Raw genomic sequence first — 27,683 nt, forward strand, 5'->3', positions numbered from 1 at the left:
TCGTATGTGTGTTTTCTTTTTCAGCAAGGTTGTGACTGGCAGGGGAAGGCGTCACCAAAGAATATTGTTAAAAATAGTTTCTAATTATTAAATGTTCGTTTCTTTCACTTCACGGTCACAACGGAATTGATCATCTCTTAAACTGGAGTGCTCGGTTTCCGACGGACGTCAGTACGGATTTTCTCTTTTTTTTTTATTTGCTCATACGAAAATCGGTGACCAGTCTGTTATTATTATACCCATCGAAAACTGTCATTCGTATAGAACCTTTCAATGAATGAACAATCTCCTAAAAATAGGCATTATCATTAGTTTCTAGTATACTAGTACTTGTGTCTGGTTCAGGAGTCGGCAAACCAGGGTAAATTATCCCAAATTGTTTAATGAGAATATTGAGCAATTAAAATATTGTAAATTAATTTATTTTTGGCTTAAAACCTATTTTTTTTTCTTTCCGCCTATTTTTAGTATTGTCATTAAAAAAGAACACACTAATTAAAAATGTCAAATGTTTTACTTAAAACTATTGAAACTACAATTTCAAGTTAAATGTGTTTTTATAATCAATATCACTTAGATTAGTAATACCATAATTATTTCAATGAATGATTGTGGTCGTACTATGAACAGTCAATCATCTCTACTTTTTGATAACAATTTGTATGTAATGAATTATAAAAAATGAATGATTGCTGGAATTTTCATAAAAAGAGTAATTATAATGATTTCTTTGATAAAATTAATAATTACTTATAATCACAGGTATAAAAAAATGTTTGTAAAATTTATTTTTTCTTATATATAAGATAATGATAATTTTCTTAAAATTTTCCACAATGATTTCCATTTGCTTAAGTCTGTTTCTATTATTACTAAGAAATAAAGTTATTTGAGAAGCTTCAATTATCAGTTATAAATAGGAAGAGAAACATTTCTTGGATTTAGACAATATTTTGATTAAATCACAAATGAAAAAAGATCAATTGTTAAAAAATAGTTACAAATATAATTAATAGTTTGTATTTTGAGAAATATATTTTTTTATGAAATTGATAGAAAAATAATGTTTTATATGATACAAACAAGAAATGTCACTATTTGTACCTAGTCCTCTTTTTATGCGGTTTTGAAGTTATGCGGTTTTTATTTCAAGGAGCATTTTTTTTAAATAACTATTTTAGGCCATTTTAACACGTTTTGACACAAATTGGTAAACCATTTTATCGAAAAAGATGATAATTCTGAACCAGCATCAACGCGAGCTTCAGAATTGCATTTCTGGATATCAGGAATTGTACAAGAAAATAGGAAAACCATCGAAAAGTTTAATCACTGATTATATTGTTAAACGGAAAAAATCAACATGCAAAGTTGAGACTAATTTTACTTGTGAAGAATCATTATCTTCAGGACATAGATCTGATATGCTGACTATCTCTTCTAGTGATGAAAGTGTTTACGAACCAGTTCGCAAATTATGCCGAACACTTTCATATAGTGACGATAATTTTAAAGAAAAAAAATGTGAAGAAAGATTAACTTTCATAAAAAAATTCTGTATTTTCTTTTGTAAAATTTTTCCGTATAAATTTAGAAGGATTATGTTAACATTATATTTTTCTGAAATTTAATAAACTTGTCCATGATTTTTAACGTTTTTATAAAATTATGAATAAACATTTCAGAAAGATTATAGTAAAACTAATTATTTTTCGGAAATTTAATAAACCCTTTTTTATGCGATTTTCGGTATATTGTAACTCATTGATTTAGTTTTATACGATTTTAAAAAAATATGGAACGTATCCTTTATTTTTATACGTGTGTCTAGTCCTTTTTGTGCGATTTATTTTTATGCGTTTTCCTGTGGAACGTATCTACCGCATAAAAAGAGAACCAAGTGTACTATATTTCCAAATGATTCAATTTCCATGACCTATCTTCAATATATTTAGATAAAAAAAAAGCTTCATCTTTTTTTTTATCACATTGTTGCTCAACTCCAAAGTGGTTGTGCTTCTTACTCATTGAAATCCATTGACTCCACGCGACTTGTTATTGTGACCAAACGAATGTATCACTCTGTTGAATTAAACGATGCGTCCATTTATTTCTGTCCGACCATCGGTAAAAATAGCCGAAACAAATTTCTTTAGATGAATGGACTTTGTTTGAAGAGGAATGCTCTAATTGCAGGAATTGCATCGAAAATTGTAAAATGTCAGCTCGAAAGAGGACAATTTAAGCTATCACCCGAACTCAAAATGATTAATCTTTCCGTTTTGACTGAAAATGTGTGTGTAGATGTGTGCGGCCATGTAAAAATAAAATCATTTTGCAAGAGGGGCTGTAATGTTACCGTTTCCCAACATATCGTATTTGAGTGCACCATTGACGTCAGCACGCAACTAAGAATAACGTGTGCGTTGCGGAATAGGCATCGAAATCAGGAGTTCGACGACACCCAGCATCAGTAGAAAGCAGCAGCACCACGCGTATCCCTCATATATAATACATATATGTTAGTTTTTCGTTTTAATTATTCCTAACATCATCCAATCTCCGGACCTCACCAACAACTTCTACGAATCTGGGCCGGCCCTGCACTTGCCCAACACCAAACTCGAATCCACCGCACATACGCACACAAACAAACGCATCCGGTTCGCATAACCACCTATCATCAAAACCTAGTTACAACCTCTTTATAAATAGTCAAAGAATCATAATATTTTGCACCAACAAAAATAAATGCTTAACTACAAATCATAGAAGAAATATCTTCAATGTTAAAAAAAGATATTACAGAATTATTTAAACATAAATTTATAACAATTTTTAGAAAAAAAATTTAATGGATTATTGAATTTATCTTATAATTATTTAAAACTGAACATAATTGAAACATTAAATGATCAACATAAGTAAATATTTATGAAAAATCTTCAAAAAATATATTATAGTATCTTTTGAAAATTCAATTGTTATTTAAAATCAATTTTATATAAACTCAATTATGTCATTAAATTATTTAAATGTTTATGAAATGTCTTCAATATTAAAAAATAATGTAATCATGAATTTATAACAATTGTCCAATGTTATAGAAACTTTGAGTCTGATAATTAGTAGAAAATCAACTTAATTCTGATACAGAATGTTACACCAGATAATTAATACATTGATCATCACATGCAAATAATCATCACATAACCATCTAACATCCAATTATAGATTCATTTCTTCATAAGTAGGAATCATAATATATTATTATACTATAAAAATAAGTAATTTTCAAGATTATTATAACATTTTGTAAACATGAATTACATTGAAAATATGATAATGATTATATCATATTTATGTGCAAAGTTGAATTATGTAATTCTAATGCACATAGTTCTCACATTGAAAACTAAAATATGAAAAATTTAGAAATTAGGTTAAATTTCAAAGAGTTTTTTCATACTCACAAGAATATATTATATATTTGTTTGTAAATTTGATCATTTCTAGTTTAATGAAAACAAACTGATGACATAATATAGGTTCACATAAACGTATTTTCAATACTATAAATTACTTCATTTTCATAGAGTTTTTATACTGTTCGGAAAAAATACATAAAAACTGTAATTTACTGCATGTAATTTACTTACTTTCAATTCGATGTAAGTTAAAAACGCAATAGTGCTTTAAAGATAGGACGGCTTCGATCAGTCCGAATTTCAAAATTTCAAACAAACTAAATTCTAAAATATTAGTACGTCAAATGATTTATTTTTGGGAGTATTTAGTTCGTTGATTAGTCCTTTTTCAAATAGTCCCGTATATAAAACCAATTATCCGCACTATGAGAGGTATAACTGTAGATGAAATAATCTAATAAACTTAACATTTGCGTATTGAATTCCAATTTGAACTTGGCATTATATAAATCATAATAATCTTGATACTTGCAATTATTAGGTAAAAGATAAATCTACTTGAAATCATCAATAACGTATTTTTTTCATTTATTAAATATTTAAAATAATCTGAGAATACCATTTGTTAAATTAAAGAATTTATAATGAGATTAATCAACGAAGATTAAAAACTCATCTACCAGATGATAAGTTTCATTTATTAAAGTTAACTGTAAGATATAATTAACCAATAGATAAACTAGAGTTAAACTGTACCTTTTTTAGGCCTATCACTTGTGATGTCACTGAACCGGTCGCTCGCTAAATCCTGGGTGAGAGTGTCCTGGTCGTCGTAATCTAAGTTTTCATGTTCAGGAGCGGTAATTGATAGTTTATGGCACACTTCGAATGCTTGCCCAACGGTGCGTACCACACGCATAGCTTGGCTCTGAAAAAAAAATATATATAAAATGTATATGAAATAGTGAAATAAAAGCATTTTATAAAACATATTTCACAGAGGTTTATTTATCATATTTTACGCACCATTTATTTCACTTTTTATTAAATAATAAACATTCATCACATCAAACAAATCGCAACAGGTAATGCGAATGATGTGTATATGTACATTTATTTGTTTTGCCTTAAATGATTGATGATGGATTTTTTAACGTCAAAACTTTTATTTCAGTTTAAATATTTATGTAATTTTATTACATTTAGTTTAAACAAATTTAAATTAATTAATTAAAAAGTTTCAATAATTAAATATGTTATTTAAAAAAATGTATTTAACAATAATAGTTTTTTTTATAGAATTTGTATGAAATTGTAGTAATTTGTACAGAGAATTTGTACAATATATTATCAGTTTCTTTCTGTCACTTGCAGGAAAATAGGTTATTCTTACCAGCGTTGAGCTCAATCCAAAAGTGTAATCAAAATTGGCCCATACTTTTACAATTCAGAGAAGAATACGTGTTTATGAATATTTTCGAATGTTAGCCAAAATTTCAAGTTTACATTGTCATCAGCAATCAAGTAATTAACTTATATATTTTCCTGTGTTAACAATTTCAATTAATCAAAATGTATACACAGAAATACAGAGGAAAGCAATTATCAAGTCATTGATAATCACGTATAGTGAAGTAAACATTAATATTTGTAATAACAACAAATATATTTAAGATTATTTCAATTTCTTTAAAAGAAATCGACAATTTTCCATATAATTTATTTTGTTAATGAGATAATTATTAGATTTTATAATTATTGTTAGAAACAATGCAATGCAAGAAAACCGTCTAAATATTTTATATAAGAATTTTCATGTAATTAATTGATTTTTTTTGTAAGTTATGATATGTTGTTTTTCTTCTACGATGAAAATACTGTTAATATTAACGGTTGATTTTTGTATATATAATTAATTACAAATTTAAGTTATGTTTAAAAATTAACAGTAAAACATAATGATTATGGAGAAGTGTTTAACAATAACAATAATAAAACTAAATGTATTGAGGCAACAAACAGAGACAAGTTTATATTGAAAGCGTTTAGAGAACATAACAAAGCGTCGATAAATTTTCCATAAGTTTTCCCTTGTGTAAATAAAAAAAAGGCGAAAGAAAGAAGAGTAAACGTTATTAGTGTGCTATAAAAGCGATTCGCCGAATTTCTATCTATTTCTTTAAAGTTTTAATTCGAGAATTTATTGCGAATTTATTGGCCGTTTTAATGATGCCTGGCGATTTATCAAAATGTTGAAATCGTGGACCATCCAAATAATCGGGCCTACACTAACAATAATACAATGTATATTAAGCAAATCGATTTCCAAAAAAAAAACGGTTTTAATTTGTAAACCGGTTTTTGTTATACTTTTTTAGTATTTATTATGTAAAAATTTAAAATCGTACTCATTTTAACATTAAATCAAAAATAGACACTGACATATTATAAGAAAAGTAAGAAATAATATCAGATCGATGTCTAGTTCGGATATTTGAAATTCTGAAAACTATTAAAACTAAATTCAGTAGACAATGAAAGAGTATTTGTTAATTTAGACAATTTTATATCTAGAATAAAAACAAGTTTAAGTAATAATTCAGTGGACATTTCATGTTTTTTTTAAATCATATTTCCTTAAGAAATGATCTTAATGAAATTATATAACTTATATGTTTTACAGATTTCAACTGTCATTTCATTGATTTTATTTGGAATATATTTTTGTAGCTCCATAAATAATAAATAAAAACTAAAAGCATAATTTTTAGTTGTTTTAATTATATTTTGTATTGAAAATTACAGTATTAAAACCGTTATTTTTTGTTATTTGTATAAAACCTAATTTATACCTCCAGATCGACGTCTTCTAAATCGACGCTGGGCACGCGCCGCACATCACCATTGGTAACGCTCGAGCTCCTCTTCATTTCCGGCGTCATCACGTTCCTCATCCGCCTGTCTCTGCTATTAACTTGCATCGCGTATCCCATGATCTCCGGTTCTCTGAAGGACAGCTTCTTCCTAGGTCTTTCTAGAGCTAAAGCAGCAGTTTCTCTTGGCTCACCGTTAACCTTATCCACGCAGATAGTAGCAGGTCGAAGACGGGAAATGGTTGAGGAGTTATAAATTTTCTCTTCGGGAAGATCCAACTTGATGGGATACGAACCGACGGAGTGCTGTTTTTGCAAGGAGGCGGCACGCTTCAGGCTTCCGTTTTGCGCGTTAACTCTGTTATTCGAGTAAATCTGGTTCTTGTCCGGTTTGTTTGGGCACGACTTGAAAAAATAATCGAGAGTCGCCTGCGTCCTGGACTTCTTCTGACTGTTTTCGTCTATGTACTTATTGGATTTGGTGATGGCATCGCCGAAGTTGTACAGTTTATTCTTGGCCTTCGAGAGCATGTCCTGTTTCTTTTTCTCTTTGACGACAACTTCAGGATCGGTCATCTCTAAACTGGAATGCCTGGTCTTCGCCATCAGCTCTCTCTTCTTGCTCATCCTACCAAAACGATTACTTTGAATCTAGCAGCCGTCAAAGCCGGTTCATGCTGATTCGATGCAGCTAGTGATGGAATTCTCCGGATCGCAGGAAACGTCCGTGAAAACACATCGGCCAGCACGTGTACACTTCCGTAAATTATATTTGGCTAGACGGACGGACGGACAACTTGGCATGTGATAGTCAGCAGAGCGGTATCATTACCATCGGAACAATACCACCAAAAATCCAGGCGGGATCGGAGAGTGTATTTCAGCTCGCGTTTATTTTAGATACTCGAAAAACAACGTACACAACACTTTAATAATACAATTTACAACTTGCACGCACATAACTCGACGTCCCGACCTGCGTGCATCCAACGACGTCTGCAATAAAACTATGCTTGCGTTTGTTACACCTACTTTTCGGTTACCAAATGATCACGTTTTTGCGAGAAGACCTTATTGTGTCCAGCAAAAGTACAATTGGTACCGCGACCCGACACTTTATAGATTCAAGATTGTTATGGCGCGTACCGACGCTCCGAACGCCAGGTGGCCAAAAGTGCTGCGAGATGTTAAACGTCGCCGCCGTTTGGCGTCGCGACGCCGGTCGGCCTCGCACATCCTCACCCGAAATACCGTACAGACAAGAAGAGGAATTAGCTTTGGGTGCACTTCGCGTGGTTTATTTTTTTTCCTCATCGGCAGGTATATACAACGGCGAGAAGTGCACGCAGACAAACAAGATTTCCGATTCTTGTTTTTCTTTTGCTTTTCCTTCCTCGTGTTTGTCTTTTAAATAAATTCGAATCTAAATATACACGCTTTACGAAACACACCGAGTCAAAAATAAATAAATACAAGAATGAGAGAGAGTGAGAAGGATGGATGGAAATACGCGAACCGCAGACGCCTAATGCCTGATAATTTATCGGATCGTTTAATCATCTTTGTAATCTTGAATCAGAACCTACATACAAGAAATATGAAAAAAATGCAATAAATATGATTCTGTACAAACATGGCTAAACAGTGGTAATCCTCATCGAAACATAAATCACTGCATCGCAAATTAAACACTCGCATCTTTATGATCGTTCTTCTATTATTAATGAATATCTGATATTTTATGAACATAATCTTTTCTTAAAGTTAAATTTACATTCATTCCAATATATACCGTTATTTCCAACAACAATACGTACCTTTTACAAATTGAAATCTTTTACATACATTTTTCTTCCAACCAATATTTTTATATCATAATTTTTTATCCATAATAATGTATGTAATTACATAATTATTGTATTAAAGATTTTATTGTAATTCGAAAAATAGATTACATAAATTATATTTTACAAAAGACAATACGAAAATTATAGTATTAGATCGTAATATTACGTAAAAATATAAATTTTATAAAGATACAAAGATTATTTGTTTTATTTCAATAACTGTAATTATGTAATACTTCTTATTTTTTAACAAATTTAAAAATTTCCTCATAAATGTTAATGTAATTAACAATACTTTATAACTTTATACACTAATTATTTTTTTTTTTCAATCCTTACAATGTTTAATTGACGTTTTCAATTTAGCATTTCGAATACTAAACTAGCTAGGTTACAGGCTATTTTTAAAACTGACTAGTTTTAAATCTGGCGGCCTTTTTCTAATCATAGCAATCAATTGTACGTCAATTTTAGTATGAAATGTACTAAATATTTTCAAATTTCATGTTTAACAAATAATAAGTAATATAATGCAGATAAAATATAACATAGTTTGTATGCATTTCTATCATATGTATTTTAATTAATTAATTATTAAGTTTTTGGAACTTTATAGAAATTTATTGAATCCACGAAAGTTTTTTCGACTTACATAATTTCCAAACATCATAAATATTTTTTTGTAAAATGTACTTGGTAAGTAGTACAGGAAGTATAAATCAAATTACTTACATTCTATTTGCGGATTCACATAGTCGGTTTGAAAATTTCATTTAAAAGTCCTCGACTAGTACGGTTAATATAATTACTAAGTTTTTCCAATATATTCAATTTCATTATATTCGTCTTACAAAATTACGAAATATCATAAATATTTCCTTGTAACATGTTATTCTAGGTAAACAGTACACGACGTGTACGTCAAATAATTTACTTTATTTGGATATACAGCAATACCTCGCTTAGTGCTGATTCGATCAGTCTGGATTCGCTATAGTCCGGTTTGTAAATTTAATTTTAAAGTCCTCAATTCCGAACATTAAAACATTTCTGCAGAAATCGGTTATCCGCACTATATGAGGTATTTCTCTATTCTTATTTGATATATTCTTAAATCTTAATAAAATATTAAAACCACATATGGTAGTAGATACATACGTTTATAATTATTTTTTTTAGTAAAAATCTAATTAATTTTGTCCCAATTTTATCATAAAAATTATAAAAATTACACGATTTTATTCCAATTACATTCATTAGTTTCGTCCACAATTAAAATTTACATACAGCTCGGACGTAAATCATTAAAGCTTTCATTAATTACAGTAACTTAATTGGATCTGCAGTTAAATCAACAAAAAAACTTAATTACTAAACACACGACGTTAAAATTAATGTAATTTCACATTACATATGTAAGAGACTACACGATTTACTCCATAATTGTTAATTGAAATTTGCTTTTCGTCCACAATTAAAACTGTACATAAGTATTTACAGCTTTCGGATCATTCAAATTATTATAATTGAAATGGCTGAGCGATTGCAGTTCAATCCGTACATGAATTAATATTAATTACATTAATTGGGTAATTTGTCTGCACGTACGCGCACATAAATACATGAGTTTTATTTGAAAATAATGAAAACGTCAAATAATTAAAATGCAAATTCGCAATTTATTTCCGACAAAATAAATATTATGCATTGTTCGAACGGACATCAAATGGATTATAAAATTTGCATACGCGACCAAATTTTCAATTTATATGGAGAGCTAATTTGCTTTATTGAAAATATTTTCAAACGTTCATTCAATTGGAACATTTCATAGTGAAAATATAATTACTTTTTTGGAAATTTTGTTAAAATTAAAGTATTTATCAATTATTTGATAAGTTTGGTAATTTTATTTATAAAGTAATAATTGGTTGTTTTAATTAATACAACCAACAAATAATTAAAGAATATACTATGTTTATAAGCAAATACAGTCATACCTCGATTAACGAGTAGGATACGCTTCACAAAATTACTTCGTTAAGCGAAATTTTGATTCACTTGAGACATTTCATACTGAAAATATAATTATTTTTGGAAATATTGTTGAAATTGAAAATATGCTTTTCATATTGAAAATATAATTATTTTTTGGAAACATTGTTTAAATTAAAGCATTTATAAATTATTTTATGGGTATAATTGGATGTTTTTAATTAGTTCGAAATAATCAAAGACAACCATATATACGGCCATACCTCGATTAACGAAGGGTATACGCTCTACAAAATTACTTCGTTAAGCGAAACTTCGATTTCAGAAACGTTGTAAATATGTTCAAACTTTCATTTAATTACGACATTTCATACTGAAAATATATTTTGAAATGTTGTTATATTTGGAGTATTTAACGAAATCTCTTCGTTAAACGAAACTTAGTTTTCAAAGGTGAAAATACTAACATTTCTTTAAAATTTTCATAATTTTTACTAAAAAAAATAAGACATTTTCAGTATTATCTCCTTTTAAACCTTTGCTAGTTAACATTTTTTTTTGCTTTAATTACGTCTTGATTTTCTTTGTCTTCATTGCTACAAAATTTTCTAAATTTTCAACTGAAAAACCACCATCTTCTGTATTTAATAAAATTCTACCATCCTAACATCCTACCATTCTTCAACGTCATTTTCTAAACCTATTGATTGAGCCACCTGAAAAACTTTTTTTGTAATATCTTAAATCTTATTTTCTTCTTGTAACTCAACTTTTTGGCCATATTTTGCATTTCACCATTTCTTACTGACTTCTTTTTCGCTAAATTGTTTTAGGACAATTACGGACTTCGTTATCAGAGGTTAAGTTAATCGAGGTATGGCTTTAACATTAATTTTATTTCAATATAAATACATTTTCTAAATTTTCACTTAAATATGTCAATGAGAAATAGAGAAATTCATAATTTGATTAATAATTATGACATTAAATAAAAATAATAGAAGAAATCTATAAATGTATTCTGAGGTCTTTCGTCGATACAAATCATTAATTTTATTCACTGTCAATTAATAACGTCGCCTCATGTATATTTTTCATACAAAACAATCCGAGGATCCTCGATTTATACACACACACATAAAAGATATACATATAAAATTCAGAATTTGTTTAAAACTGGAAGCGGCGCTTAAGAGACGATTTATTTTTCTAAATCGTCGAGAACGAAGAATTATACGCGAAAAAGAATAACACGTTGTCGTTGGCTTATGTAACGGACCTGGGCCAAAGAAAATAAATCCACAGTGGGGAAAAGTACGCCGAAAAAGAAGTAGTAGAAGAAGAAAAAATAAGAAAAGAAGAGTGAGACAGAGAAGAAGATGGGGAAAAAATTGGAAATAAAATAAAACCGAGCAAATCCCATCATAAAATGTGGATGTTTATTGTTCAGACACGTGGAGCCATGAATCCGCGTAATTGGATTTAATAGAGTACTTAAATCTATTGTAGAATTATATTCATCAATTTTAAGCACGTATGTTTACTAAAAATAGCGCTCTGCAAGTTCAAACGGTGGTCCGGATCGCAAAGCGCGAAAGTAGTGTACGTTAATTGTCTCTTAAAGTCGATTTATGATTCTTGTATTTTGTGCTGATTTACATAACGTTTTAATCGATTTATTTTTTTTCACGACCCAGAAGCCTCTTCGAAGTGTTGTAATTATAAAGTTTATGATACCTAAAAAAAACGCAATATGTAAATTATAATTTCTATTGTTTATTATTACATAATCTTCTTCTATTATTGGCTACATTAAACGTCTTGATTCGACAAAAAAATATTTTAAAATCTATGAAATTGGGCAAGTATTATTTTTAATATCTTTGATACCGCATAGTGCGGTTAATCTGTACAGCCAATATACCGCACTGTTTGAAACTAATTGGAAACATTTAAACATAAAAATAGATCTATCAAATTTAGTTTGTTTTGAAATTTTCAAACCGTACTATAATGAAACCACGCTGATATAAACCGCACAATGCGAGGTATTTTTGTACATGTATCGCTTTGAATGTACGAGATATGAGAGATATCTCCATGATTACCATAGTTTATTTCACTAATTAATTGGCAAATTTTTCAAACTAATAATCATATCTGTTGCTAGAAATCGCCATTTGGCAAGTAACTTGTCAATTACTTGTATTACTTTATATCTATGTACTATTAGTGTCTTCATAACTACCATAGTTTCTTTCTATTTACATACTTGATTTTTTCTTTATTACAGGTAGATATTTTTTTTTTCAATGTAACAAGATTCTATTTAAATAATACTAAGTATGATCTAATTTAAGAAAATTTTCACCTGATAATGAGAAACGTTTCCAAGGATTTTGGCTATTTAAACCAATGAATTATAGTTCTAAAAATTAGTTTGGCTTATTCGTAAATAGTGTGTACAAGGATCTAGAGTCTATTTTTAAATAGTTCATTGTAAGTGCAGAATTGACGACACATTGTACGCAGTTTTTTTTTATTAAAGAAAATTGGGATGAATTTAGTTCTCACAGTATCAATATTTATATTTGAACTATTTTCCATTTTATCGTAAAATAGAAAATATTATTCAGACGTTTTTCAAAGAAAATTGTTTACGTATATCTCAATGTTTATTCATAATATTAAATATAGCTAATGTTGATGTCATTTAATTATAACTTCATTTCCTTAGATTCAAGTTTATTTTGATTATACATCAATACCTCGCATTGTCCGGTTTCGCCAATATCTTTTTCAAAACGGATTGATCGAAGAACTAAATACATACAAAAAAAAATCATCATGTGTGTATTTATACAGATTATAAATCAATACCTCGCCAATATATTTTTGAAAACGGACTAATCGAGGAACTAAATACATGCAAAAGGAAATCGATCATGTATGTATAAAAATAATAGTTTTTGAATCAATATTTTAGAATTTATATTTCCTTATCTCAATTAAAATTTTGAATTTTCAAACCGGACTGATCGAAGCCACACTATATTGTGAATATTAACTATTAGCTATTGACCATAGCTCTTTCATCGTAATTAATATTATACATATGTTGCCATGAAGTTGATGAATTTGAACAAAAATAAAAGTGATTTTTCTTGCTTTTGGAATCAACTTTTACATGAACATTTTTATTTTCAATACAATCTTATACATACTTAATTTATTGTCTTAAAGATTGTGTTAAAGAATCAACAAAATGAACATAATTAAAATAGGTCAAACTGTATTCACTCAATCAAATTAATGACAAAGTTATATTCGAAAACCTTGATCTAGTTAAATTTAAGTAAAACAAAATGCGTTCATTGTACTTACAAACAGTATAATGCCACTATTGTATTGTTATTTTTAACTGCAAAAAATCTAAATTTATTCATTCACAGACTAATGCCACTACTATTACTAAAAGCCAACAATGCTTTCGTTTTACTATCGCATCACTTTATATGGAGGCCATTGACTACTACTAGTACTACACAATTTCCACTTGATGACCAATAAATATATTTTTATGCTCCAAAATTCCCTTAGAGACGTCGCTTTTTATGGTCAAGTATTAACCTCGAGATAAACGAAAGCTCGCAAAACGGTTTTCCAACCGTCCACCCTATATAAAAACCACAAAGTTATGGTCTCTATATTTATTTAACGTTCGCACATGCATTATTTTAATTCTACACTTAAACTGCAAATTACTTCACGTTGCATAATAAATCAGGTGCAACGTTTACTAATATTCGTTAAGTTAGGAAGCGTAGGAAGCGTAAGTAATTGGTTTTCTTGAGACGCAAAATTTCCTTGTTGCGTAACCTTTGTTATTTCTGAATTTAGCAAGATTGGGTAACACTTCGTTCTTGGGAACGCATTCAGTAGAAGTGTATTATTGCGAAAAACGAAGATTTACTTTCGATGGAATCCGTGGATGCAACAAATGTAACAGCAACTTTAATAACGGGTGATATATGAGGTATAAAATGCGCGAAAAACAGTTCGCATTATAACGCAACCAATGAAAGATGCATCGTGCAACCTACATAAGTGCGAGACAAGATAATAATACGCTTAGAAATATGGATGCAATGAAATTCTCAATATATTATAAACGCGCACATTTATCGAAGATTAATACCTTAAGTATGCAATTTTCTTCATAGATTCACTTACGACGCATAAATTTCAATAACGTCCGTTTAAATCAGTTATCGGTGTGTAAATTGTATACAATTTTGTTTTATGACCACTTCACTATCAAGATTTTACAGTATTAATTTTTTGCATAATAATAACGGTGGCATTTTCAATGCATTCATCTGTAAATTAAATTATTTTAACATATAAATAAATCACAATTTTACAATATCTAAATACAGCAATACAATAATCGATTTCGCCAATATCCCGGACTGTTTGAAACCGCAATAATTGAGGAATAAAATACATAGAAAAATAAATCGCATAAAATTGAATAAAAGAACCATTATTAAGATTTTATCCATCAACAAAATAGTACCTAAAGAAGGTGGGAGTTTCCGATTCTTGGTTAAGAGTTTGCCGATATGATTCGCAGCTTCAACTAAACTTTTATTACTCTCTTAACTTATTTGAAAAAATCACTCGTTTTGTGGCCCAATAAGAATTGTTTAAACGTTCAAAGCAATTTGATTCGTCGTGATGCAGACACAATGCGTTTTCGACCATTTAAAGCAATTTTTCAATAATTTTAATAGAAATGTTTTAAAACTTTTATTTACATTAAATTTTGTCAAATATTAGAAACAACAAATCGTCAAAAAATTTATAAAAATTGTTTTCTTGTCAAAATTATTAATTATAATTTTAATAATATTATTAGTATTTTTAAATTATTTACCAAATTATATTTCATTTATTTGTATCAAACTAATTACATCAATCAATTAATAAGAACATCCATTTTTTTTTAGTTTATTTCAATACTTAGTACTAATCGCGTTTTTACACTATATGCTTCCCCTTTATTTTAATTTAGAGTAATAAAAAGTTTTTAAATAAATGTAAACTATCATGTCTAAAAGTGCACAAAACTTATCAAAATAGTTGTGCATGTTTTTTGGCAACATTTACGTTATTATGAGCGGAAAGTTTAGCAGCTGCACAACAAATATCATTTTCAGGTGTTTTCAGATTTTATCTCTGTCCTAATTTAATTTAACCCCCAGCAGCATTGTGATGCAATAACAACAATTTATAAACCTTCATATCTTATGTAAGACACGTGTTTAATTTTTAATACCAGTCTTAGTATTTTCATAGATAATTTACAAATTATGTCACAATAAAAGTTTTGCTTAATGGTTTTCTATATTGAACATTTTTCTTCTTATTTCGGAAAAATTCATTGTTGGAAATATTTACTATAAATTAATAAAAATATTATAAATTTTTATATAACATAAATTTCTTTATAAATCCTTCTTTATAAACAACATTTAAACCTCCTGACAACATCAAAGTACTACAATACCTCGGTTAGTGCGGATAAGTTGTTCCACCACTGTTTGAAATCGGAATAAATATTTCATGTACAATTTTTAAAAATTTATTTATTCTTTACTCAACTACAATTTACTCTGTTTTAAAATGTTGAAAGCGGACTATAGTGAATCCGCACTGATTGAAGCCGTACTATATAAGACATTGCTGTATTTAGTGCGTCTTATATCGAAGATATAAAAAATACGCTGTATGTAATCAAGAATGTCGACCTCTTGACTCACACAACGAATCGTTTACGATGTCGCACGGTCGCTAATTTTGGCCAATCAGAGCGCTCGTAAAATACTGCGAGCCAATCGGTTCCGCTTATTTATGACTGTTCCAAGCTCGATTGCATTTGTTTACAATGCATGCCATTCCGAGTTTTAGTTATGCCACTCGAAGCCAATTGCACTCTTTTTCACATGATTTCTATATATAAACCGAATATTCGTCTGCTGTTTCAAAAAAAAAAAACTTTACTATTATTGAACTTTTAAAAAAAATCCTTATACCTTATTTTTCAAATCGTAAGATACATATCTTTTGTGTACCAAAATCAACTTTAAATCGTGTCTTAAGAAATAATTAATTATTATAAAATTATTTAATTAATACATTCAGACTTGTTTCATAAATTTCTTTTTTGTTTGAAATAAAAAATCGCACAAAAATCAATTTTAAATCAACGTGTAATTATGATTAAGTATTAGAATGTAACGTTTCTCAACCTTTTACTCTTTGCATTTTTTGTATAATTCTGCTACAAATCACCCGAAAAACAACAAGAATTTTGACGATTTGGTCTAACAACAAATTTTTCTATTTTTTTTAAATTTATTTATATATAAACAACATCGATTCAGCAAATAATCTAACAAATTGAGAAATGTTGTAGAATTCTTATAATTTCCGCAATTTATTATTTAATGAGTTCAGAAAATAAATCATAATATCAAATTCAATTCTAAATCAATGTGACTTAATAAATAATTGTTTAGTAAATTATTTTCTTAAAAAAAATTTGAATTTGCTTTTGAAAAAAAAACTGTTTAAATTCATAAATCTCGAAGATTTGACGCAACGACAAAATTTTCTTTTCTATTGCGTATTTAAGTATAAACAAAATCGATTTAGCAAATTTAGTGATGTTGTCTCACAATTTATTATATTATTAGTTCAGAAATTAAATCTTAGTAATGGAAATTCTCTTAGATTCTCAAGATATATGCTTTTTTTTATAACCGATTTTGTTATTGAGTGTAACTTTTTGTTTCGTTTTGCTTTTTTTATTCGTTGAAATTTATTTAATAGTCGCGATGATGAGTGTAATGTTACACGTAAACACGCTATATATTAAGAATATAAAACACATATATAATGTAATCTAAGTTTTTGGCAGATCCAGGCATTGTTGATTCATAGTGCGAGACGGTATTTACTACAAATATAACTTATGGTCGCACTCTCCATATTCCGCAGCACAACGAACAACAAATGCAACGTTACGCGACTTCCGGGTAATAAATTAATCCAACCAACAACAACAAAAAAAACTTAATTTCAATCTCTTTAAGCTCGAGAAAGAAAACTGAAACTGAAACGAAAAAAAAAGTGCAGCTTTTGCTACAATTTGAACATGTAAAAGTGAAATATAACGGACAGCAGAGCGTGCACACCTCTTGCACAATATTTATTTAAACACACGTATTTACATTTTTCTTTCTATATTTCTTATTTTTTCTTTCTCTGTCCATATATATTTTTTTCTTTTTCTTCTGTCGCGTATCATTTTAACTTGTCATTGGCAATAATCCCAGGATGACATCATATGGAAAATGTGACGTCGTTCGGTTTGGAAAGGAGACAATACAATTTCGCATCGGACGTTAAGTAAGTTTTTGTATGTGTCTGCGTATATGTGATATACGGGTATCAATGACCCAAATTGTATCGGCGATAATTTTATACCAATGTCAGGCTATATAAAAAGATGACAACGGTGGAAATAAGAATGAACCCAAATAGAAAACGTGATATGCTACAATACACTTTTTGGCAGCGACGCGTTCGGTCTTCTTGCTTGCTTTTCTGTTTCCTTCACGTACACCAAAAAAATTTATTCACACCCAAATTAACGTTTTGCATTACTTTACATCGCATGTGTTTCCAACAGAAAAAAAAACAAGAAGTGCTTAAAAGATTTACATCCATAAACCTCCAAGAAACTCTTTAAATCTGAAGATTTATTACTTTGGTAAAATAAACAATAATTGAAAAAAAAAAACATTTTTAAGTATTACTTTCATACTAATAATAACTAATATTAAACTGTTTCTTTATAGTCAATAATATAAAATAATACAAAATTTAATATTTTTTTAAACTACAAAAAATAAAGGTGTAGAGAACATTCTACTCTCATAAGTAATTATAAGTACCAACCAAAATTAAATTTAAAATACTTTAAATAATGATGAAATAATTGATTGATGTGAGATTTGCGAAATAAATGTTTGAATAAATAATTTTATTAAAAAAATTTATAATTATTTAATATTTCAATCCATTCATATTTTGTTTCATTGTTACTCAAAGATAACACAACAATTATTTCCAAGGACAAAATCATGTAGTAGATTTTTTTATTCGTTTTTAATGTATGAAAATAATAAATTTTCTTAGTTTTTTCTTTCCGGTTTATAAAGATTTTTTTATAATATGTCAGATTTAATAAAAATATTATATTTTATATTATTTTATTATAAAATATCCTTGTTGAAGTATTTAATAGTAAGAAATACCCGGCGCATCCACCAATTCAATACACTTGAAAAATGTATATTCACTTGAGAATTATGTGTAGCCAATTAAGAATACGTACTTTTTTGCTGGATTTGAAGACGGCGCACTTGAAGACGTTTGAGGATCCATCTCTAGCGATATAACTGAAAATCTTCAGGTCCTGAGAGTCGTGGGAGACGTAGAAAATTCTGTAAATCGGATGCGAAAGCAGAAGAGGCTTTCCTTCATCCAACCAATGTTTTCGCTGAAACAATTAAAAAAATAATATAAATTTGCATTTTTCAAAAAGTTAGCAGCTATTTTTATTTATTTATTTATGAGAATAACGAGAAAAGTAAATTATTGTTATATGTTTACTCATTATAAATGTAAAATAATCAAACTAAACTAGTTTAAAGCTAAAAATAAATTAGGTTACACAAGTTTAAAACGTGTAGGAAACTTTGTTTGTGGTAATTAATTATAAAATTTGTTCATCCGATCTTGAGAAAGAAACAAAATTAAAAAAAAAATGTAAATACACTAATGTAGGTCTCTTCCGAGTTATGCAAGGTCCGTTTGGATTTGACACATATAATGCTCGGAGTAGCTCGTCAATCTATTTTTCTTCTCTTCGGACAGGCACAGTTTTGAAACAGACATTATTTAGCTTCAAAGTCGAATCCGAACCGCTTTGAAAGATTAGCCTGGCTTTATTGGAATTGACTCATCTTTACACAAAAAAAACTTATTTCTGACGTTTCGAGCTAAGCTTGTACAACGGTTTTTAATAATATCTGTAAATAAACAAGAATCAGGTGATGTTTTCGTATTTACAGATTTACGTTTCGTTGGAAACTAAAGCACTTATAAAAATTTAGTACAATTGAAAATTATCAATTTTAATTTAGTATAAGTATGATTTTTTGTTAATCTAATAGAAAATGAACGCAATTATGAAAATTTTTCTTATTTCTTATACACAAAGTTTTTCCAAAACTTTTATTACAATTTGTTTCCATATTTCTATAGATTCTTATTTCAAGCTAATAGAAATAAAGCATGAAATATATGTGTAAAACAAACTTTAACACTTCAACGTCCGAAAGTTTTCAAAAGTTATTATCACTTCGCAGCGAAAAACTGGAAATGTACTCTTCAAATAAATAAACTCGACAAAAACAACAACTATCCCATCCAGCAAGACAACTTACCTTCTTCTTTTTTCTGAGAGTAACTTTTACTCCGTCCACGGAAACTTCTATTGTCACCTTTTTCTTCTTGATGCCTTTCGCCTTGAACTCGTACTATAAATAAAACAAAGAAAGATACAATCATTAAATAAAATAAATAATATATATCGAATATTGTCGCACAGAAATACGGTTTATTAGGTTTGCCTCGCACAATTATAGGAGAGACATGGCCACAACTATAAACCAGTAATTTACGAGCAAAACCACTTTGCATTTAAATATTGCGTAAAAGTTTGATTTACGGTTTTTCATTAGTCGCTCCAAATTAACTTCAATGCAATTGCATTGGGTTTTATATTAAGTTTTATATATATTGCGCAATGCAAGTAACTTGTCAAGTATCGAGTAGTCCATACAGAATGTATGTAAATCTTAGTAAATTAGTATTTATATAAATTACATTAGTTGTTATTAAGGTAGTTACACACTACTCTACATAAGCAACTGCTGCATAAGGGCCAAATATTTGATGACAATTATATGTAGTTGTCTCCTATAATTATTTAAGGTAAGTACACACAACACGACATAAACAACTTATACATCAATATTTGTACAGGTTACAAATATTGATGACATTTATCTGTACTTGTCTACTATAATTATTTATATAAATGGCATTAATTGTTATTAAGGAAGGTACACACTGTTCGACATAAGATACTTATTTTAGGAGGTATAGAAAGGACAAATACATGAAGTCAATTATATGTACTTGTCTCCTATAATTATTTGTTATAAAAGTCATTAGTTGTTATTAAGGTAGGTGCACATTATTTAACATGTTACTTGACACGTTGAATAACTACTTACTCGTATCCGTCGCATGGCAGCCACGATTTCAACCCTGCTGGTCGGACGGGGAACATCGAGACATCCAATATACTGAAATAATAAAAAAAAAACATATTAGTTTCATTTTATGCAACTTTTTTAATATAGTTTATTTATTAGATAATCTAAGCCCACAAATATCCACAAATATCCTTTATGCAATGTGCATATGGGATCGAAACTTTCATACATTACATCCACATATTTGGAGCAGCTTTCTTATAAGCTCCAGGCAACAGGTGCAACGAACACTTTGAACATCTTTTTTTATTCAGGAAATTGCCAGAAGACTGTCATTATTGGATTTTAGCAGTGGACCAGCTGAGGCCTCTATTTAACTTAGGTCGTGGGAACGGAACCGTATTAAGGTATGCCATTATAATGTAAAAGACAGCCAAAGGTGCATTCTTTCGAATTGAATAATTTATGAAGTCGCTCATAAATTTTAAACCAGCTGGAATCCTGCAGCATCTTTATTACATTCTCTGTACGAGATTCAATTTCGCATGATTATAAAGGTGAGTAAACAGTGCATTGTTTTTAAACATATATTTAAAGGTATACAAATATATGTGAACGATGCAATTGCTAGCGCATATGTTAAACATTTATGCACTGCTGTTAAGTTCTTGCAGATGTGGTTGCATTTCCTAGTGGTGAACTGTAGCTAACGGCCCGCAGATGGCGGCTGTATACAACAAGTGGAAGGTCAATGCACGACGCCATCATCCATATATACGCACACACACACTTAAATATATATGTATGTGTTGTGTGCGTGTATGTATATGCATGGAGCTGCTACAACCGCGACGCCGTTTATTTCTAGACGACGTCGCGACGCTCGATGACGTCACGACCGTCCCGACACAGGTGATACTGTTGTGTACTTGTGTTTACGCTATTACTAGATGAGCCAAGACGCAAACACAAGAATAAACTCGTATATAACGATGATCATCCTCTCTCTCTTTCTCTCTTTAACTCTCAACAAGACGTGTTTATAATTAAAATCACACGCGATTCCCGACGGAGTCAAAGGATTCTTACGAATTTCCCCTCTACCTTCTCACTGCACTATGTTTCATCTTCGCACGAAGATTCATCCAAATGGAACGTATAATAACATCTTCCTTTGAACCTAACCAGAAGATTTATTTGCCATTATTTCATGTTCCTCAGGATTCGCTCCAGTTTATTGCATTTTTCACCCAATTACCAAAACTAAAAATATACCCAAATATTTGATCTTTTTTTAAACCAAGCAGAGTTAAAATAACTCCTTTCAAAGAATTGAGTTAAAAAAATAAAATTTAAAAAATCCCAACATTTGCAAAGATACAAATAATATTATTGACTTTACTAATTGAAAATTCCTGTTTTTACTAGGAAATTTTATTTGCTATTATTTCATGATACTCAAGATTTGTTCCACTTTATTGTACTTGTCATACAAAATTCCTAAAACATATACATTTTGTCCTAATCATTATTAAAAAAAAACAATTGATCTTACTTAAAATTTGTTTGCTATTAATTAATGATCCTCAAGATTTGCACCACTAATGAACTTTTCAATTATTGATAACATTTTTCAAAGGTAATAACTAATTTACTTAACAGCATTATAGATTTGAAAATACTGTGGGTTATGAGCGATGGAGTGAAAGTGTGTAATTCCAGACAACATCTATACATATCCAGGAAATAGAAATGTTAGTAAAAACATAAATAAAATATTTATAAACTTCTAGAATTAAAGTCAACCACGTAATTACAATTAAAACTTCATGACAGCTGTCATCAAATTTTGCAAAATGACAGCTGTCACCTTGTGTCAAAGTGAGAAACTGTTGAAATACTTTTAGGAATTGGGTTGAAGTACAACTACAAACAAATGTTGAAACGTTGAGAAACGCTGGTATAATATAATATTCAATATTACTCTCGAACAAAATACCAATTTTATTGAAGCTGTCCAAACTATTTTGATCGAAGAGCCGAACACTTCAACGTTAAGTTTTTATCGCGTATACCTACCAATATTAACGAAAGTTTTACTGAAGATTCGATACATAATAAAAGTTTGCAGTCGTATAAAAGTTTTATATGTATATATATATTTCGTATTTCGAAAGTAATATGTGTAATTGAGTGGAATAAACAATGAATACAAGTGTTGGAAACTGTTTTAGTTAGAGCTGTTTAAGAACATTTATTCGAATGAAAAAGTAACCTTCTACAATTGAAGACATATTAGATGTAAACACTGCAAATGTAATACATTCTCGTGTATAAATTCTAAAATTTATCACGCAAATTTTCTAATAAATGATTAAAATATTTGATCAAAAAATATTACTTTTTTAATAATTCTATACGAGTATATCTCGAGTATAATTGAGATTTTATGGTAAATATTGAGCTGTCTTTTTGTACTGTTTCCTATATTCATTATTATGAAAACTTATATATAAATCCTCTAACTTATTAAGAAATATCCTAAAATATAACAGATTTGAACTAGTAAAGTAGTGGGTAATATACAAAATTAATTAATAATTATCATTGAATCATCTAAAATGGTTATAATTGGATACACAACCTATTGTCATCATGCGGTATAATGGTAAATAAATAGAAAACCATAAATCCTAGCTATACAAGGTAATTATTACTTTGCACGATCCCAAAATGAAAGCCAGTGCAATAATCAATGCTATCACAATTCCGAGCTGAACACAAGGGAGATATTAATAATTAAAACGAACGTATCATCAACCTCATCCTCTCTCTAGCTGTTTCAGCCGAGTGAACAAGAAGCCACACATGTTTACAGGAAATAAATTTCCCAGCAGAATAAACTTCCAAGGAGAAGTACCAGCAGCACCTTCATCCGAATATTAATTATTACCTTAATAACTAGAACCTCCCATCCGACGATTTAAGAGATGCCACGTTCGGAGCAAATTACACAGAGATAACATTAATTAAAATAACTCGCGCATAAAAAGTAATAACTCCGCTGGAAATGTAAGGCTCAGGCTTTTATCAGCGCTTTTTAAAGCTCCCCCTCAAGATTACCGCATTATATAATACACGACTCAGGTTAATATTAAAATTAATATTACGCAAATGCTGTTGGAAGAGGAAAAAAAAAATGAAGTCAAAATCGTTCATCCAAATGAACATTACGTTTTTTTTTTATTCTCGTGTGTATTATTTGAATTGCGTTTCTTTGATGTGGTTCTGCCTGCGAGGCGCTATTTCGTAAGCGAGTGGCCGCGTTTCCATTAATTCAGAGCCATCAAAACAAATAAAATGAAATTGTAGAAAATAATATAAGCAAACAAATAAAATAATTTAAAAAGGCACATTAAATGCGTTTTCGTAGCGGATGCACGTAAATATATCAAGCGTTAAATTGGATCACGTACAGCTGGATTTTCGATATAAACGTATTTTATAAGTGTTTTCCTGTTCACCTGTTTCCTTTGTTCGTCCAGTAAAATATTAATATCTTAAGCAAAATTATAGTCGAAATTATTTTTTACAAAGTGTCATAAAAGAAGCTTTACTGTTTTGTTTTGTCAACATTTCTATTTTGTTGAGGTTATGTCAGATATAATTTGACAGTTGTGTAACATGAACCATCTAATTTAATCCTTATAAGGTGTTATTTTGAGTACTGTTTGTACAAATGTATAAAAATACATTATTGTTATACATTGCATTTTTATACATTTGTGCAAACAGTAAAATAAAATAAGTCCACAAACTTTGTTAAATTTAAATTCATTGGTAATTAATAAATTTAATTTTTTGAATAAAAATATAGAAATAAAAAATTAAATAATGTAAGAGATAGAAGAAAATGATCATAATCGAAAAAAATATTGTAGTAAAAGCTGTTCTGCCGCATGGACATTGTGAGTAATATGAGACCTTAATATATCTCAGGAGTACCAACTAACTAACCATGGATTACGATGAGACTGAAATTGATATGGTGGCTGGAATTGCACACTGTCTAGAAAGTTATACTTAATCGTTGGTACTCCTGATATAAAGTTGGGTATCAAATTGTGCACCATTACACATGAATATATAAGAAGAAGAAAAAATGCACATACATTTTGACGTTTCTTTTATGATAGTAATTAGATTTAATTAACTTTGAGTATTATGAAATAAATAACTAGAATTAACTGTAACAATCTATTTCTTTGTAACATGGAGAGTTGGCGTGATAACGTCGGCATTAAATATGATCAAGATTCTTCTGTAAAGGGATTCAATAATATTCAATTATGTCCATAGAAAGCGAACTTTCGCTTAAATGGAGAATATAATTTATCTTTACGAAGTAATCATATTCAATTTTTAAATATCTGTAAAATATTTTTAGTTGTAATTATGTAATATTACTACATTTCAATTAACTAGTATATAGTAACAATATATAGTGTGGTTCTAGTGTGATTTTGAGTTATAGGCATACTAATTTATACTTATACGTGGTAGATTAATGGCAACTTTAAAAAATTTAGGTACGATAGGTTTCCATAAGAGTAGTTAATATGCCTGAGTCCAACTTATATGAAATTGGAGTAATAAATATCTAATCAACCACTAAGTATACATTGAAGAACAGTGGAATTATAGCTTACTCTATGTAGTATTGAGTTACAAAATTGTGGTTTGTATTTATAACTTCTGACCCCTAGTATATCTTACTTGAGAACAAAATATGTATTATTGAATTTCAATAATTTTGTGTGGGCCCCAAAAATTCTTGTGGGCCCTATGTATTGTACCTAATAGATAAGATGGTTATGTGTTATACCACTTATATTATGCATTGTACAGATACTGGAACGAATACATAAATTAAGTTCTATAGCTTAATAATATCATTGATATTTCAATACTTAAAATTTAAGTTGCAATTAAAAAGTGTCTTCCAATTAATTAAAATTAAAACCGAAAAAGTTTCCATCAATATATTTACAATACATTGAAGCACAACGCAACAGAACGCAAAAGCAATTATTCTGAAGGAAGAAGCTTTAGATTGGAAATAATAAAAGCCTTCTGTGACTTGCGACTTTAATATTAAACTTTTACTTTTGGCTCACTCCGTACGCTGGTCACGGCGACAGTTCCAGAACCCAATCTAAGCCCGAACGAAAGTCCGGTTATTTGAATGGGATTACTTTTCCTCTCTCTGTCTCTCTCTCTTTCCCTTTTCTACCAAATTCACCCACAATTCTCTCATTTCACCATCCGCAACCGGAATTCATACAGAGATTTCAGGCAATAATCCTCATCGAAGCTGATGATTAACATCGAAACAAGTATTCGTAAATCCTTTTGTCCATGGATCGATTTACATTACGGCATTTCAAATCCGATTATGCCGAATCCTGCAGAAGCGCAGTGTAGAGTAGAGCAGAAGTGTATCTATAGGCGGCTCACGTCCCGCTTCGAACTACCTCTATTATCAACAACCTTTCCCCACCTAAACGACTCCGCACACCGAAAACTCCAACAATAAAGGAAACTTCAACAGTTTATAGGGTATTGCAGTTATATACAGTGTGCCGTGTTAATGAATTCAAGTTTATATTAGTTTCCTAACGGAATCCAGTTTCAATTGTTATACCGAGCACAAAGGACTCTTCAATAATTGTCTTCTTAACTCGAGAAATCTGCTTTTGTTCGAGCATATGCAAATCAAGAACTATAATTATTGTAAATATCTAATTGCAAATCTACAAAATTATGCGAATATAATCTTTATTAACTCAATATTTTAATTAATTAAAGTATGTTGAAATGAAGAATGAAATAAATTATAATTAATGTATATGTTAGTATTTCATTTATACCATTAGTTCATTTACAAAACATGTATCTACTTATTACCTAATAGTAACATGAAAATGATATGATTTAATAATATAAAGTATATTATACATTAACAACATAATTCTGGGCGCGAATACCCATATTTCATTAAATAACTAGGCTTTATCTGATTATTTGTTTTATCGTTCACAAAACTAATGTGAAAATATGAAGAGCCAATAGTAAAAATTTGTTATTAATAATCTAAATTTAAGTATTTCCACAATTGTTACTTCATTATTATTACTAACAAAAAATGATTTGAAATTTAACAAAATTTCAGTAAATATGCATTAATTATGTAGATATTCCATGTATTTATCTTTCAAACAAATATTTCGTGTATTTGTCCACAGTATTATTAACTCAGTCTGCGGTTCTCAAGTTTAATGGAGTATACGGTTCCAAGTAGCTAATATTTCACGGTAGAAAGGGCGAACGCTTTCATCATCGATTGGGTGGAAAATGTGTCCCGTCCTAATCCCCCTCCTCAGTACAAACATCAATTAGAACGCTGATCAATTACGCATTCCATCATAATATTTTCCATCGACATCTAATAAATTCTGAGCAAATAACGAACGTCCTTCCGGAACTTTCCAATTCCAGATGCACTCCGAAAGTTACACAAGAAATTGGAAAAGTTAGTCGTTGCAACTCCTTTTACAGGAAGAAATAAATTCCCCGAACAATTTGAGTTTCATATGGAAACTACCGATACAAAGTTTCATTTCAATCAAGTACAGTTAGAGAAAATAAATGCATTTTCGTATTTGAATTAGTAAAGAAATATACCTCGCATAGTACGGTTACCAAGGTTGTCTTATCCATTAGACACAGTAGGCCTAGGGTGCACGAGGTTTTTTGGGGCCCACGTCTTGATGCCTGGGGCCCACGACTACTTAATGCAGCACTGGAAGTATATTCCACACTGTTTGATATAGGACTAATCGAGTACTTTAAAACAGCATAAAAGTAAATATTTTTAAATTTTCAAACCGTACAATACAGAATCCGTACTGATCGAAGCCGCACTATGCGAGTTATTTTTGTAATTATAATTAGAAAGTAAATGATACTAGATATTTCTTAAATTTTGTTTTACTTAGTTTTTACATAACAAAAAGGATAAATTCATTAAATTGAATGAATTATTAGTTTTAGAATTTTTAT

The 27,683-nt window shown here is 29.4% G+C and overlaps 2 protein-coding genes across 2 annotated transcripts in view; both read right to left on the reverse strand.

Annotated features, from left to right (window-relative positions):
- Positions 1 to 4,173: 4,173 nt before the first annotated feature.
- Positions 4,174 to 7,678, reverse strand: LOC108560201. Its single transcript, XM_017917656.1, has 2 exons — positions 6,281 to 7,678; positions 4,174 to 4,356 (listed from the first exon to the last, which is right to left on the reverse strand). Exons 1-2 carry the CDS (start codon positions 6,926 to 6,928, stop codon positions 4,174 to 4,176), a joined length of 831 nt encoding a protein of 276 aa, XP_017773145.1. The 5' UTR covers positions 6,929 to 7,678.
- A 175-nt stretch (positions 7,679 to 7,853) lies between these two features.
- LOC108560203 (carboxyl-terminal PDZ ligand of neuronal nitric oxide synthase protein-like) overlaps positions 7,854 to 27,683 on the reverse strand; it is a 24,758-nt gene continuing 4,928 nt past the window's right edge. The window contains exons 2-5 of the mRNA XM_017917658.1: positions 20,580 to 20,651; positions 19,725 to 19,817; positions 18,611 to 18,775; positions 7,854 to 7,883 (exon numbers count right to left, since the gene is read on the reverse strand). Coding sequence (XP_017773147.1) covers positions 7,854 to 7,883; positions 18,611 to 18,775; positions 19,725 to 19,817; positions 20,580 to 20,651 — 360 coding nt within the window. The remainder of the gene's footprint in view (positions 7,884 to 18,610; positions 18,776 to 19,724; positions 19,818 to 20,579; positions 20,652 to 27,683) is intronic.

The sequence above is a fragment of the Nicrophorus vespilloides genome, unplaced genomic scaffold (genome assembly GCF_001412225.1).
Source record: "Nicrophorus vespilloides isolate i.1.1-1 unplaced genomic scaffold, Nicve_v1.0, whole genome shotgun sequence".
NCBI lineage: Eukaryota > Metazoa > Arthropoda > Insecta > Coleoptera > Silphidae > Nicrophorus > Nicrophorus vespilloides.

Excerpts from the sequence above, each read along its gene's own strand:
- LOC108560201 (XM_017917656.1), bottom strand. The coding sequence starts at position 6,928 with ATGAGCAAGAAGAGAGAGCTGATGGCGAAGACCAGGCATTCCAGTTTA. Across the intron at positions 4,357-6,280 it reads TAGAAGACGTCGATCTGGAG|AGCCAAGCTATGCGTGTGGT; the intron begins GTATAAATTAGG and ends TTTTTTTTTCAG.